At 42.4% G+C, this 14,361-nt stretch overlaps 1 protein-coding gene across 2 annotated transcripts in view; it reads right to left on the reverse strand.

Moving 5' to 3' along the window:
• LOC129381953 (uncharacterized) overlaps nt 1-14,361 on the reverse strand; it is a 134,379-nt gene that overhangs the window by 61,650 nt on the left and 58,368 nt on the right. For both annotated transcript variants that reach the window (XM_055065256.2, XM_055065255.2), the window contains exons 5-6: nt 4,328-4,447; nt 3,274-3,345 (exon numbers count right to left, since the gene is read on the reverse strand). In XM_055065256.2, coding sequence (XP_054921231.1) covers nt 3,274-3,345; nt 4,328-4,447 — 192 coding nt within the window. The remainder of the gene's footprint in view (nt 1-3,273; nt 3,346-4,327; nt 4,448-14,361) is intronic.

Genomic DNA, 14,361 nt, shown 5'->3' on the forward strand with positions numbered 1-14,361 from the left:
GGAGAAGCTTTTTTTTCTATACTCTGACTCCAAATGATCTGTGTCAACCATTCGGATCGGCTTGATACCAATTTATTCATAGCTTTAGCAATTGCTTTTGTCACAGCAGAGTCAATTGCTTCTCAAAGATTAATACCCATGCATGGAGTATTGCGCGGTGTAGCGTCGCATTATCCAAATGTCCTGTCTTCCACGACTGCAATTGAATCTCTTCGGGAGCTGCGGTGGCGACGCATTACTTCAAAAATTTGAATTTTTTCAGCGCGAGCTGGTTAGTTCTAATAGTGTGCTTGCTGTGTTCCCCTACAGACACAGAACATTTGATATTCTGTGGAAAATTCGTATGAGGGCCGACCATATCCACAAGTGTGTCAACGCAAGCTAGCCTTACATCCTCCTGCACTGTGCCTGAATCTCCAACGATTTTGACATTGGATCGGACGTGTGATGCGAGTGGTCCTACAGGGAAGACAGAGGCCGCACCGTCATTTTGGACAGACACCATGTGCCCACAATGCGACAATGACTAATTCAGTCGGAATCCTCTCGCTATGTACAAGACGATTGCAATGGTAAATAGCAATGGCGCCTGCTGCGGGAGCTTTTCTATGGTTTCAGCTGGCTTTAAGCGGGAGTTTACGCCCCGTATGAGAGCCTTGGTGCACGCATGGCGACACTGGATAAAAGCACTCACCGGAGTGGAATGGAATGATGGGCATTCAGTAGGTCGTCAACACAGGTCTGATTTGGTGACCTACACATAGTGCCTCCTCGTCCGAACGCTGGAACGCCAGTGGTGGTGTGAAAGTGGTTGGACATAATCTTAAGTTGCTTGTGGACAGCTTGTGGGTACGTGAGCCTGATGGGATGGAACCTCCAATTGTATGCAGGTTGCACTCAAGCCTACGCACGAGTGCAACAGAAATGCTGCTGACACCACTACGAAAAAATTAGTCTGAATGTAATTCATTAGGTGGCGGAGAGGCTGACCAGAGGGTTTACGCTAGCCAGGCAAATTGGTAGACATCGGCGCAAGATGGCTGATAGGAGAAATGTTCCTCTCGTTGCGTCTCGTAGTTATCGAGATACACGCCGCCTGTACCATTCCCCAAAGTCAACAACACCACCATCCACAAGGACAGGCTGGAGAAGATGCAAAATACGAGTTCGTTCGGTGTGTTCCCTGCTGTTGTGACACAACTGCCGTGCAACCGTTTGAAACGCTGCCACTTGGCCTCGCGACGGCGAATATGAGCACTGATATTTTTTTACGATGTTGTCGTACCGAAATCACAAGGCACGCGTCCCTTTGAATTCAGCCACACATGCAGGAATTAAACAGACGAGCAACAGGTAATGACGAAGTACTTTTCTCTGCATTCACCTATTCTCGCCATTATTCCACTAAAAACACCAAGCATTACTTTTGATCTCGTGACATCACTCCGTCAGCATTTTGCAGCGTGCGCTTGCATAAAGTGCTTTATCGATTAAGCAATACCTTGTGAATGCTGTACTCCATAAGCACCAACATCCCATGAGTTCACGAATTGCATAGGATCACAAGACATTGTCCTCATTACATTTATTTTCTAAGTATTTATTTACCCGTTCAAGAAAACTACGCTTCACACGAATTACAAAATGTGCTTTGAATCAGCATAATTTGTTGGTGATGAGTTAGGCACTCCGCAGAGTTTGTATTTGAATATTTTGGATGTTACCGCTCATTCACAATTTTCACAAAATACTTGAAACCCTAAACTGACATTTTACTTCTTGCAGTTGGTAAAATAATTATGCTCTTCAGCGGAACACATTTCATCCAGATCGGTTCACCGATCACGTAATCAAAATATTTTTGCATGTCACATGCTTGGAATAGAAAAATATGATTTGATCGAGAGCTGGTGGCTTTCCCTTAAGGAAAAGTAGTGAAGTCTGGCACGTTATGTAGAGCGCAGAGGATATAATGGGTAGTTTTATGTAATCACCTAATTGATTAAAGGTCAAGTGCCAAGGAAAGCGGAACACTGTTAAGCGTACCATGTAACCAAGTGGCTTGATGAAATTAGGAAATTCACAGGTATAGGATAATTCGAGAAACACAATTACGCATTAATGATGGATTATTGCAAAAAGTATATTTTAGTAAGTGGTGCTAAACAGGCGCCTCATTATTACGTAAAAAGCTGGCGTGTGTACTTTTAACTCACTGGCATCATGAAACACACAGAGCATGATGCTGCAGGTAGGCGTGCATGAAACGAGAACGTTGTAGACTTTGCCATTCTAGAAGTTACGCGGTCTTGTTAACTTGTGGCATTCCATTCTATTCGCCTTTCCCGCTTTCAACAGGCTGCTTGCTTCGTGGATGATGGCGGAGCGCCAAGATAGGCTTCGCTACTAATATAAGAGAGCGAAATAGCTTCTGGCATTATATTTTATATGCACTGAGCGGGGAGGATGAAATCAAATGGCTCGTCAGTTGTAATCTTCATTTCAGCTGTATGTAAGATCTCTTGAATTGTAAACAGGTTATACCATATTTAGGTGCCTTGAGCTGCATTAAAACTACAAATGACAAGTGCTTTTCTGCGTGTAATGAGATCTAACGACTAGGAATTTCCATTCTTGCTTTGCAATCCCAGGTGAACAATGTTTCGAGAAACAGCTGTGTATGAGGGGAACAAGTTTGGCGCAGACGCGTTAGCGCCCAGTTATTACGCTAACCAGTTAAGCTAATATTGAGAAATGTACATTTTTTGTTTAGTTTGTTGCATCTGTTTGGGGGCAATAAAGCAAATTAGGAATAAAATATAGAATGAGAGCTGGGGGGACAACTTTAACTGTTTTCTACAAAGTTGGGCAAGATAAGTAGAACCGATAAAATTACGATAGGAAGCTTATTCTTTCTATTCTCTGTAGCGGCACTTCTCAAGTTAAAACTTGCGATCTAAAAAATTATGATACATGAGCAATGCGTTTGCACAATATAATTAAGAAAGCGGTTCGCGTGTCGGAAGGGGCCGGAATTGGTGTCTACAAACCTATACGATTTCGTCCTTTATGAAAACTTGCTAATGCTTGTGTTTGCATGTTTATTTGCTTTTCTGTCATCTGGATTACTGTGCAGCCTATCGGCAAGTTTACTGAACCATTGTTATAAAGCAATTTAAAGGAATTATCCCGCTATCGGGTCTCGTGCTATAGTTACGTATTGCAATTCGAAATGTTGCAATGAGTGTGTATGTGAGACTTAATGGTACTTACTTCGAACATAGACCGAAGGCTGAACTGTCGAAGGTCGTGCAGTGGTTGTAGACGTCGCTGTAGGCGGGGCAGCTGTGGTAGGAAGGATGGTGTCATTGGTTGCCTTCTCTTCTTCGGTTAGATACACACGTTTCATTAATTACGACTGCGACAATAATTGCTTTGCTTCGTAATTGGTGAACAGACTACAGGGCCAGAACTGAATTGTTATGTAGAACTCTGTATAGGCGCTGCTGATCAGAAATATTTGTATTGCGTTTCTTTTATTTTACAATGACGGAGTATTGTTATTAGATTTGGCAGTATACTAATCATAAAGTTTCGCAATTTTGGTTTCGTAAATTATGTTTTGATATAGTACTGATACCATGGTAGCACTCTCATGAGTTGGAACTATCCCGTGGGTTTCTAACATAAGGACGCTCAGGAGGTGTCTCGGTTAATACAGCTGCAAACGTTAACAAACATTTACTTTGTCTTTCAGGTGCACAACAAAAAACAAAAACCCGTGACAGCGCTTGATTTCTTTATTTCTCTTGCACATCTGATAGGGAGCATGGTGACGATCCAATGTTTTCCCCGCAGTGCGGCGTGGACTAACTTAGGCCTAAGCTGACATCGATGTTTGATGTTGAGATAAAATTATCGGTCCAACAAAACATGTCCCGTGTAGGAATTTGCTTGTCGTTAGGAACCTGCAGACAAGCTTCTTTATAAAATTATGTCGTTTCTTTATCTTAGTACCAGCCACTCCAGCATATCATTTGATTTGCTTTCAAGCGGGTTCTTCTTAGCCAAGGGAGGCAGATTTACTATTTGGCTACCCAAATCATTCTCCATAAAGTAACGCATTGACCTGACATTCTCTAATTATGACTTTAAAATGTATTGAAGGCTAGACGAAATGGAATCGTGAAATTATAACTTAAGAAGGTGGTGTCGTATCCCGTCACAGTATTTTAAATACGGTGCTAAGCAGTATATTTCACTCTCATCTTTAATTAGGCAATGGTACTTCTATTGGACAGATTAGGTGTTAAAAGCGGTAACTCACCTGATCCGAGTTTCAGGTAACAATAACAGTGATATGGAAGGTTTTTACTGCATATAGCGAACTCCCCACCGTTTAAAAGGCAAACAATAGCACAGTCGAAAATCTTCGGGCATCCGTGACCTTTGTGAGTCAAACACAACGACAGTGAATATGAATATATATTGTAGTCTTTTTAGGCCTGGGCCTTCAAATGGCTAAAGCAAAATTTGTTAGTACAAAGAGAAAAGGAGTGCCACATAGGTCGCACAAAGTGATTGGCGCGCACAAATAATAACGCGAAGCATTACTTAGGAAGCTCACAGAAAGGTCACGCGAGGTCATATTCAGTTTTCGGTCTACCATAAAAAATCTGTTTCGCACGTACAACTCGGCCACAATAGTGCTGCAATCTAAAGTAGGCATAAAGTTGTCTATATTGTAAAAAATTTGGAGGATATAAGCAGTTTTAATTTCATTTCATTTTGTTTCCTTAAAGACCCCATTGAAGTGGTATTACATAAGGGGTGGGTACATACATGAAAAATTGAAGGCCATATTTTTATTACATGGTAAGGTGATTTGTTACGGTGTTTAAAAATGTGCTAGGACAGGTTGCGACTGCGATTTCGTTTGAAAGGCCGTTCCAGTTTGTTGCTACACGAAAAAAGAACGAAGACGGAAAAGTGACAGCGCGCGTACGCGGGCGCCCGACTTGTTGCGGGGGACCGGTGCGGCTGGATCTGCGTGCCAGGGGGAGAATGTATGGTGCCTTGCCGCGTGAGCTGTAAAAAAACTTGTGAAAAAGACAGACTAGCAATGCGGCGGCGAGATGCAAGCAATATTAAGCCGGATTCTGCTTTCAGGGCCAATATGCTGACGTCGTAGGAGTACTTTTAATTAATAAATCTTGCAGCTCCATCTTGAAGTGATTCGATTTCATTGATGAGATATACTGGAGGGGGGTACGAAATGGGGGATGCGTATTCTAATTTTGCCCTGACGAGACACTGGTAAGCTAGTAATTTTACATTTTTGGGGGCGTGGCGCAAATGGCGTTTTAAAAACCCTAGTGTTTTGTTAGCAGATGAAATGATGTACGTGTTGTGCGTTTCCCAGGTTAAATTACTATAAAGGGTTACTCCGAGATATTTGTAGGAAGGAACTAACTCATGGTTGGCGTCAGCAATATGGTACGAGAAAAAAAGTTGATTTCTGCGGCGGTGGAAGGAGACAGTCTTACATTTGTTAGGGTTAAGTTCCATTAGCCAAAGGTTACATCATTCCTGTACACTTCGCAGGTCGTTTTGAAGCGACGTGTTATCAGAAACGCTGTTAATTTTACGATAAATTACACAATTGTCTGCAAACATACGGATGTTAGATGATATAAGCATTGGTAGGTCATTAATGTAAATTAGAAATAGTAGTGGGCCAAGTACGGACCCTTTGGGGCGCCTCAGGTTACAAGGGTAGTTAGATGCTTGATTGTTGACAAAGACTGATTGTGAACGGTTACTTAAGAATTTTTTATTCCATGCTAAGATATCGGTTTTAAGATGTAACGCGGCAAGACTTAGTAGTAGAGGCACATGAGGAATTTTCTCAATAGCTTTGGCGAAATCTAGGAAGATGGCGTCAGTCAAGAAGTTAGAGTAAAGCATGCAGGTCGTGAACGAACATAGCTAGCTGCGTTTCGCAGGAAGAACCTTTCCTGAAGCCATGCTGCGCAGGATTAAAATAACTGTTGTCATCAAGGAAGTCCATGATATGGGTGTAGATCATATGTTCAAGGATTTTGCAGGGTACACTGGTTAATGAGATGTGGCGATAACTTAATGCAGAGTGTTTGTTGCCCAATTTGTGAACTGGAACGACATTTCCGTGTTTCCAATCTGGGGGCAGCACGCCTGTTGAAACTGACTGTGAGAATAGTAGACAGCGATATGCTGCACAAATATGTTGATTGTGTTCCAGAAGTATAGAGGTGATTTCATACACACCAGCTGCCGACGAAAGTCTGAGATTGTCTATGAGGGATGAAAAAAAATGTAATTGGTGACATGTAGCATTCAAAGTTCGGTTGGAGAATAGAAAATGACAGTTCAGTTTCTTGAGTAAAAACTGATGCAAAAGTGATGTTGAACAAGTGAGCATTCAGCGTCGCTCAGGGCGTCACCTGGTTCATTCGATAAGGTAACAGTACGCGTGTCCTTTGGGCTTAAGACTTTCCAGAATTTTTTGCGGTCGTTCTTAAGCATGTGCGGTATATCGGAATAAAGGAATGAGCGTTTGGCATGATGTATGGCTTCCGGATACGCAGTTTCAGCAGCTTTGTATTTATTTCATCAATCAAATGTGTTACGAGGCGTAGCTGCGCGCAGAAGACGTTTTTTTTCTTTTTTTCTAATCGCTTCAGTGCTTTAGTGAACCAAGGTAGTGTTGAGGTTCAATGAATGTTAATTTGGGGAATCGATTAGTAGGTAATAAGAAAAGTTCAAATAAAACCTTATACTGATACTGATAATCTTATACTGTCCTATTGTATGTCAAGTTTTATTCCTTCAGTGTATTTTCAATTATTCCTATTTATTCCTCGCTTTCATTTTTTGTGATCACTGCAAAAGTTGCATTGCATTTCGATTTTCATGTCTATGTATATGCATATAACTGTGCATGTGTCCGGCCCCTCCTGCTTGGGCACGAATTTGGATCTGCCTTATTGATCAAGTAAAATATAAACAATAAATAATCACGGATTTGAGAATAGCCAAACTATTATCTATTTGCTTCTTGGCCTAGTTGGTGCTTGCTAAAAGACATGTTTTTGCCGCAAGGTAAAACACACACTGAAGGAAGACAAATAAAGACAGCACGGGCGGCCCGTGTTGTCATTATGTGTCTTCCTTTTGTGTGTGTTTTAACTTCCGGCAAAAAACATGTATTATTTATGTAGTGGAGTTCAGGTGAGTCTCGGTGTCATACCATTATTCAGGGGTCCTGGCACCTTTCTTTCTCTCTCTCTCTTTCTTTCTTTCTTGCTTTCTTTATTACACACACATACATTTCATTATACAGGATACGCACAATCTGTATGGTCCCATAGCCAATGACTAGTACTGGGCCCATTTCAAAGTATACCTATACAAAACTAACAAAATAATGCTGGTAAAGAGTTTCAAATATATTAACAAAGAATACAAAAATACTACTTTTTGCATTAAGCACAGGAATAATGAGTATTAGAAGTGCGTGGATTTTTAAAATGAAAACGTATTGCATAGGCACTCGGTGTATAGGTAGTCTTTTCGAAAAGTTAGCAAAGAGAGCAGCAAAATTGCAACACTTCGCAATAAACACAAGAATAATCTCATGGAAGTATAGTTGTGCATGGTTTAGCAAAAAGAGAACAGAAAAATCAGTTTAAGAAGCACAGATAATAACTTCGAAAACCTTTTTTTTTTATTGCTCTCAGCAAGTTCTGCGAGTTCTTTATGTAACGCGGAATACCACTCCATGCCTTCGCTCCAGCATACTGTAGCAGTTGTTTACAGTAGGCGTTTTTCTTGGCGGGATATTTAAGTTACCAAAAGTTTGGTGCCTAGTGTAGCGTTGTGGGGCGCATAGTAACGAAATAGGGAATGGCTTGTTGTATTATATACATACATGTGGCTAAACGTAATTCCCGTACGAAATCAAAAGCAATATTTTTAGCATAGAAAACAAGGGTTTGCTTGGCTCATATTATCGCGAGAAAGTTAAAACATTTTGGCGGGCTAGTTGGTTAGAATCCATGATAGAGTGTATAAGCGCGACTGAAAGAGCACGAAGAAAGAAACAGAAAATTATGGTACGTATAGCTCGTTTTTGCAACCGTCGGGCTGGTTCAAGGTAGGAGTTATATTCGCACCCCAGGATTCTACATAGTACAAAAGATGGCAATTCAATAGAGTAAAGTATAAAATACGGAGTATTGAAACGACGAAGTATTCACGAGCTTGTACGAGGGCGTAACAATTTGAGACTAATTTAGTTCAGATAGCATCTAGCTGGAAGCGGCCAATATAAGCAGCTGGGTAGAAGGACACCAAGATAGAAGAACGAATAAGTACGATTGAGGGAAAAATCATTGATACGTAGTCTTCTATCATTAAGTGGAGTAGTTTTATTTCGGGAATGGAATACCATGCACTTAGTTTTATTAGGATTAATAGTAAGCGTAAGCTTGTCAGCACTAAATCAATCAGCAATTTTGGCTGATTTCTTCGTCTATGTCTGAAATATTTTCACCAGTAATAATAAGGGCGGTGTCGTCAGCATACCTGAGCATTTGAGCAGTTCTTAGTACTTGTGGTGAGTAATTTATGTATAGCAAGCAAAGTATTCGACCTAATACCGAACCTTGTGGCACACCTGCTTGCACGGACTGAAGGAAAGAAATGATGTTGTTAATTATTACCATTTGTTTAGGACCTTTGACTTAACTCTCTAAGACATGCCATATAATGTTGCGGAAGCCACATTTACGTAATTTGTAAAGTACGATTTCGTGGTCTGCGGTATGATATGCTTCTTTGAGGTCAAGTGCTACAGCGAATTTGCTATAGTGAAGGGCGGTACTTAAAGTTTGACTCGGTGTGAGCACTGCTGTGTTTGCAGAACGCATTGGTCGGAAGCCATGTTTATGTGGACATAACACGTTATATTTGTCCAAAAATAAATGCATGTGTTTGGCGATTATTTTTTCGTAAATATTCTTAAGAACACTCAGTACAGATATAGGGCAGAAGCAAGGGTCGGACCTGTCCCCCTCGTTATAAACAGGGGTAACTTTGGCCATATTATATGTCGACGGATATTTTCCAGTACGTAGTGCGTGGCTGAATAGATCGCATAATATGTGTGCGAATATATCAATATTATCTTTTATACCGCGCGCTGAAATCTCGTGTGAGCCCGGAGGTTTAGTGATTACCAGCTTACTCACAATAGACAGAATTTCATAAAGCTCTATATTATTTATAACCAAACTATTGGTCGTGGAAATAGCTTCATAAGAAGCTTTTCTAGGACGAGGCAGTATTTTAGGCAGTGAGGGGCCAACATTTATAAAGTAAATGTTAAAGCCATTGACATTATTCTCGGTAACATTACGAGTGCGTCCAGTTGCTTCGCTGATTATTTGCCAGTTTTCCGAGAATTACCAGCAGATTGTTTAATAATGCTGGAGTAATAGTATTGTTTTACATATACGCGACATTGCAACAGATTTATTATGGGCAGCCTTGTACACAATTAGAACATGGGCATTATACTTAATACGTTTCCATTTATGATACCAATAGTTCTTTGCCTTAAGCGCATTTAATAGATTAATGTTCATCTAGGGGCAAATTGGAATTTCAAATGTACGCATATTGATGATAGTTTTGTAGTTTTTAACGGAGTCTCTAATAAAATTATTTAAATCAGTAAATTCTTGGCCTATGTCGTCATGATAAACCTCGTGCAACTTAATGAATGTAAGAAGTTACGAACCTTTGAATAATCAATTCTGTAATTTGTTCTGTGGCGAGCATAGCGTCATATAGGTGCTTGTTCTAACGTGACAAACGCTGGTATGTGATCTGTTAAAGGCTTGTCAAAAACGGATGCTGTTATGTCATATGAATATTACACACATGATCTGAAATGGTCTATAATGTGCCAATCACCCACGTAGGCATAGTGAATAAATTGCGAAAATTATATGATGTTATTAGGTAAGTATATGCTCTGTGGCTAGCGCTCAAGACATCAATATTTATATCGCCACGAATTACAACCTGAGTACAGCCAGTCATTGTCAGGACTGAAAGAATTTCCTCAAGTTTGTCAAGTAAACAGCAAGTGGCTGTGTTTGGTGGCCGATAAATCACACCGACAACAACAGAGGATTCAATCTGTAGAAGGAGTGCTTCAATATACGTTATGCTGCATGTGAATTCAGATAGTATAGATAAGAGGAGTTCGTTCTTGACGAAAAGGGCAACGCCTCCCCCACGGAAATTAGACGACGTTGCTGAGATATCACTTTATACCCAGGTATGGTAACTGTTTCTTCCTTTCTCAGCTACGTTTCAGTGGCTGCAATAACGTCATAATGTTTATCATGCGGCGAAATAAACGAGAGAAGAAGGTTACGGTGCTTTCTTATACTGCGGACGTTACAGTGGAAAAACTTTGAATTTCTTTTCGGGTTAGATTCGCGAACTTGAGCCATTGCAAGCTTAGCTTATCTTGTTAAGCTCCTAGAGAGATGACGAGTGTAGTACTCGAGAGTTTCCACTTTTTGCATTACTGTCTTTCAGTCGGCCACCCATGCAAACTTCCAGTTCTTTCGTTATGCCTGTATGGCTTTACCGAACAAAGCGTTGTTCTCTGCAAATAAATGTTCGTTAGCGTATATCGGCGTGTTATTTTGAAAACCAAGCACTTAACTATTGAGTAGGTGCTTTTTGGCTGCTCTTATGAAGTCTGGAGATGCTGCGCTGTTCTGGAGGTGCTTAACACAAATCTTATGACCATATTAGAGGGCGTGCTGCCTTTCTTTCTATCATCGTTAGTTTGGGTGTTACAGCAAGGTTTCCTACCCATACCATCGTATTGCTCAATCGCAACCACACTGCATTGGTTCCGAAAAGAAGTGCTGTTTCTTTTATAGGAAAAGTATTGCAAAGGCTTTTTTAACGCGACAGCGTTAAGGAGCTCGTGTCGCAGAAAAGCCGGTGTCGTCGGCGTCGGTGTCGGCGTCAGCTGCGTTGGCCGTGAGCGATAAATCCCAGAAGGCACTGCATAAATAGATAACATCTTGCAAGATGGGCTGGTGGGAATCGAACCAGGGTCTCCGGAGTGTGAGACGGAGACGCTACCACTCAGCCACGAGTTCGTTCCTTCAAAACGGAACAAAATCGCCTCTAGTGAATGCGGTGTTGCCTTAAAAACGTGCCGTAGAAAGCTGTACTGCGGTGTATATCGGTAATTATGACCATGTAACTTACCGAAGTCACAGTTTCACAAGTAGCGAAGTACGTTTCCGCTACATTTCTTCTGCGCTCTGCGCACACGCAGAGCCATCTTGCGGCAAACACAGAAGACCCCCTCCTCGCAATGTACGGCGCTGCCCCGACACGTGGCGCGCCACTCGCCCCATGAACGCGTCCGCCTTCATGGCGCGTCGGGGCCCGGCTATCTGTGCCGATCGCGACGTTTGGCTGGCGTAGCGCGTTTGAGTAGGCGGTGCGAACGGGGTGCGATAACGCTATCGCGTTCCACTTCTGAAGGCGAAGCTTAAGCGTCCTCCAATTTTTAGTTTATGTTGTCTGTCACATACACGGTTGTCATCACATACATGCTGTATGTCTCATACACATAACCGTTCGCAGTCCAGCCGACTTGAGGGCGAAATGTAGGCTCCAACTACTGTGAAAGTGAGCTTGCCTTTCTTCACTGTCAGGCATATGTAGTGGTTTTCTTGGTCAGGTGGCAATGGATGATGGACATACGCAAGATCACGTCGTATGAATACGATGATTTTGCTGCGTTATCCGTGGGTGGCAGACAGGAAACACTGACAGCCGGACAGTCTGATGTTATCTGATAGGGGCTCGCAGATGGGCAACTTATTCATGAACACAAACTGCCGAAAGTCCGACATGCGTGACTTAAGTCGTCTTGCGTTCCACTGAAAGATCGACGCGTTCCGTACTTCGTCACGAAACGACGGCTTCTGGAGAGCCATGATTTCAACCAAGACCTGCAAGTACTGGACTCAAGATGTCCAGCACTTGTAGCGCGCTTTGCGGAGACGAAGATTTCATGTTGGTAAGTACAACGCGAATGACATTCATTAGTGACCACAGAATGTTCATGACCTGGAGATCATCAGCGAGCGTCGCTTCAACGGTTGCCGAAGCCGTCGAAGTCGGTGCGTTTTGAGGTAACTTAGCAGGGAGTTGTGCCCTCGGCAGCTCAAGCCATTCTTCGGGACGGGCGAGCCTTTCCGCTTTGCTTTCATTGTATCTGTCTTGGTGGCACTATGCGTTGGGGCGGCAATCCTTCTGACGGAAGATGGCGTGTTACTTTCTGCAGTTTCGGAATTTCGTGAACGTTTTCGGTGTCGATGCCGACGTCGCCGAACAGCGGCAGCAGCTTCTCGATGCTTTGCATTGTCTCGCAGCATTCAAGTTAGGATCGCGAATTTCTTGCGCATCCACAGGCAATCCTTTGATGACGCCTTGTGAGGACCACTGCAGTTAGCGCACTTTAGAACACACGTGCTGCAGGTGTCTTCTGAATGGGACTCAGAGCACCGTGAGCACACGACCTTGTTCACGCAGACACCCTTTATGCGGCAAATATTGCAACACTTGAAACACTGGAGGGGCTTCGGTACGAATGGTCGTATTGAATGGCGGACATGTCCTACTTTGACGTAGGAAGCAATGCTGCCTCCTTCAAAAAAAAAAAAAAAAATCTTCACACAGCGTGTGCTTCCTAGTCTGAAAGTCCTCGTAATCAAAGTGCCTTCTGTCGTCGCCTTGATCAGTACTGGCAAGTCGCTATTCGGAATGGCACCGTCGACGTGATAAATGATACCCGCAGTACCATAGCCGTCTGTAGGGATCATTGATTGCACCTTTACATTGTCGATCTCGGTTATATTACGTAGGCATGGTAGGGCGCTGCGATGTAACACATCAACTGGCAAGACATATTTCCGCGAGTTTATTCGTACATATTTCATCTCATTTGTTGTTATTCTTTCAAGTAACGAAGAGAGGCCCTGCCTATTGAGGAGCCGCAAATTGGTCGCCGGGTACACGGGCATAAAGAGCACAGTGTGCGGCCAGCGCAGCGGTGCACTCTTCACGGTAGAAGTACTTTGCGACGAAGGTGCCTGCAGTAGTGTTATTTTTGCTGATCTACTCATCACAACTTAGAAGTCATCATCCGACGAGTCGTAGCTCTCCGAACATAACTCAATGATCTTGCTGTCTGTATCGCTTGACGCACTTCCACGTTTCCTGGACGCTATCCAACCTGACGGCTGTACACCAGGTAAGTCCTCGGAAATGTCTTCATCGATTGCCGCAAGGAGGGAGCGGCAGCTCCAAGAAATGCCGGGAAACAAAGCGAAAAAGCGGAGACAAAAGTACAAGCGTTCAATTAAAAAATCACTTCGTCTTCCTGGATCAACCAGAGAGATTCATTTGGCATATAGGGTGCCCCGCCTAAATTTAGCCAGAGTTTAAAAATATGTGAATGCCACGTAGGTGGACAGAACAAAGGTAATTTTGTTTGACGTCGCTTGAAGATACTCAAATAAACTTTTTCGTTCCGTATAATTAGATAATTCTTCTTGTTTAATTAATCAGCAACTGAAATATTATAATTAAATGAAAAGTGTAAATCAGGAAATGGTAGAACGACATGAAAAACTCTCGATACAGCTTTCTGTTACTCCATACGTGCTACATAAGAGTGATTTTCCGAGCATGAAAGAATCCCGCAAATGCAGGTAAAATTGACGCGTTACTGGCCGATCGGGGAACTTTGCGTTCATTCGCGGCAGTATTTCACGCTCGGAAATGTACATTTATGTAGCACTTGTGGAGCGACAGAACGCTGTATTGGGAGTTTTTCGTGTCGGTGTACAATTTCTTCATTGACACTTTTCATATAATTACAATATATTAGAAGGTGACTAATTAATTAGCCTAAGTATGTAATTTCGTAGAACGAAAAAAAATATGAGTGTCTTCAAGCAATGGCCAACAAAATTTGCTTGGTTCTGTTCAGCAAAATGACATTCGCATATTTTTTACACTCTGGCTGAAGTTAGCTGCATGGGACACCCGGTATATAGATGAAATGTTTGCAGATTGGAAATTGACCTTTGCAGTACGTGCCAACTGGGTTCTCTCTGCCGTCAATACATTGTCGCCATGGATGCCAAGCAAACAACTGGAGTCCTCCTGCTGTAAACCTGCACGTACTTTCCCCCTTGACTTGACTAA

This window comes from Dermacentor andersoni, chromosome 10 (genome assembly GCF_023375885.2).
Source record: "Dermacentor andersoni chromosome 10, qqDerAnde1_hic_scaffold, whole genome shotgun sequence".
Classification (NCBI taxonomy): domain Eukaryota; kingdom Metazoa; phylum Arthropoda; class Arachnida; order Ixodida; family Ixodidae; genus Dermacentor; species Dermacentor andersoni.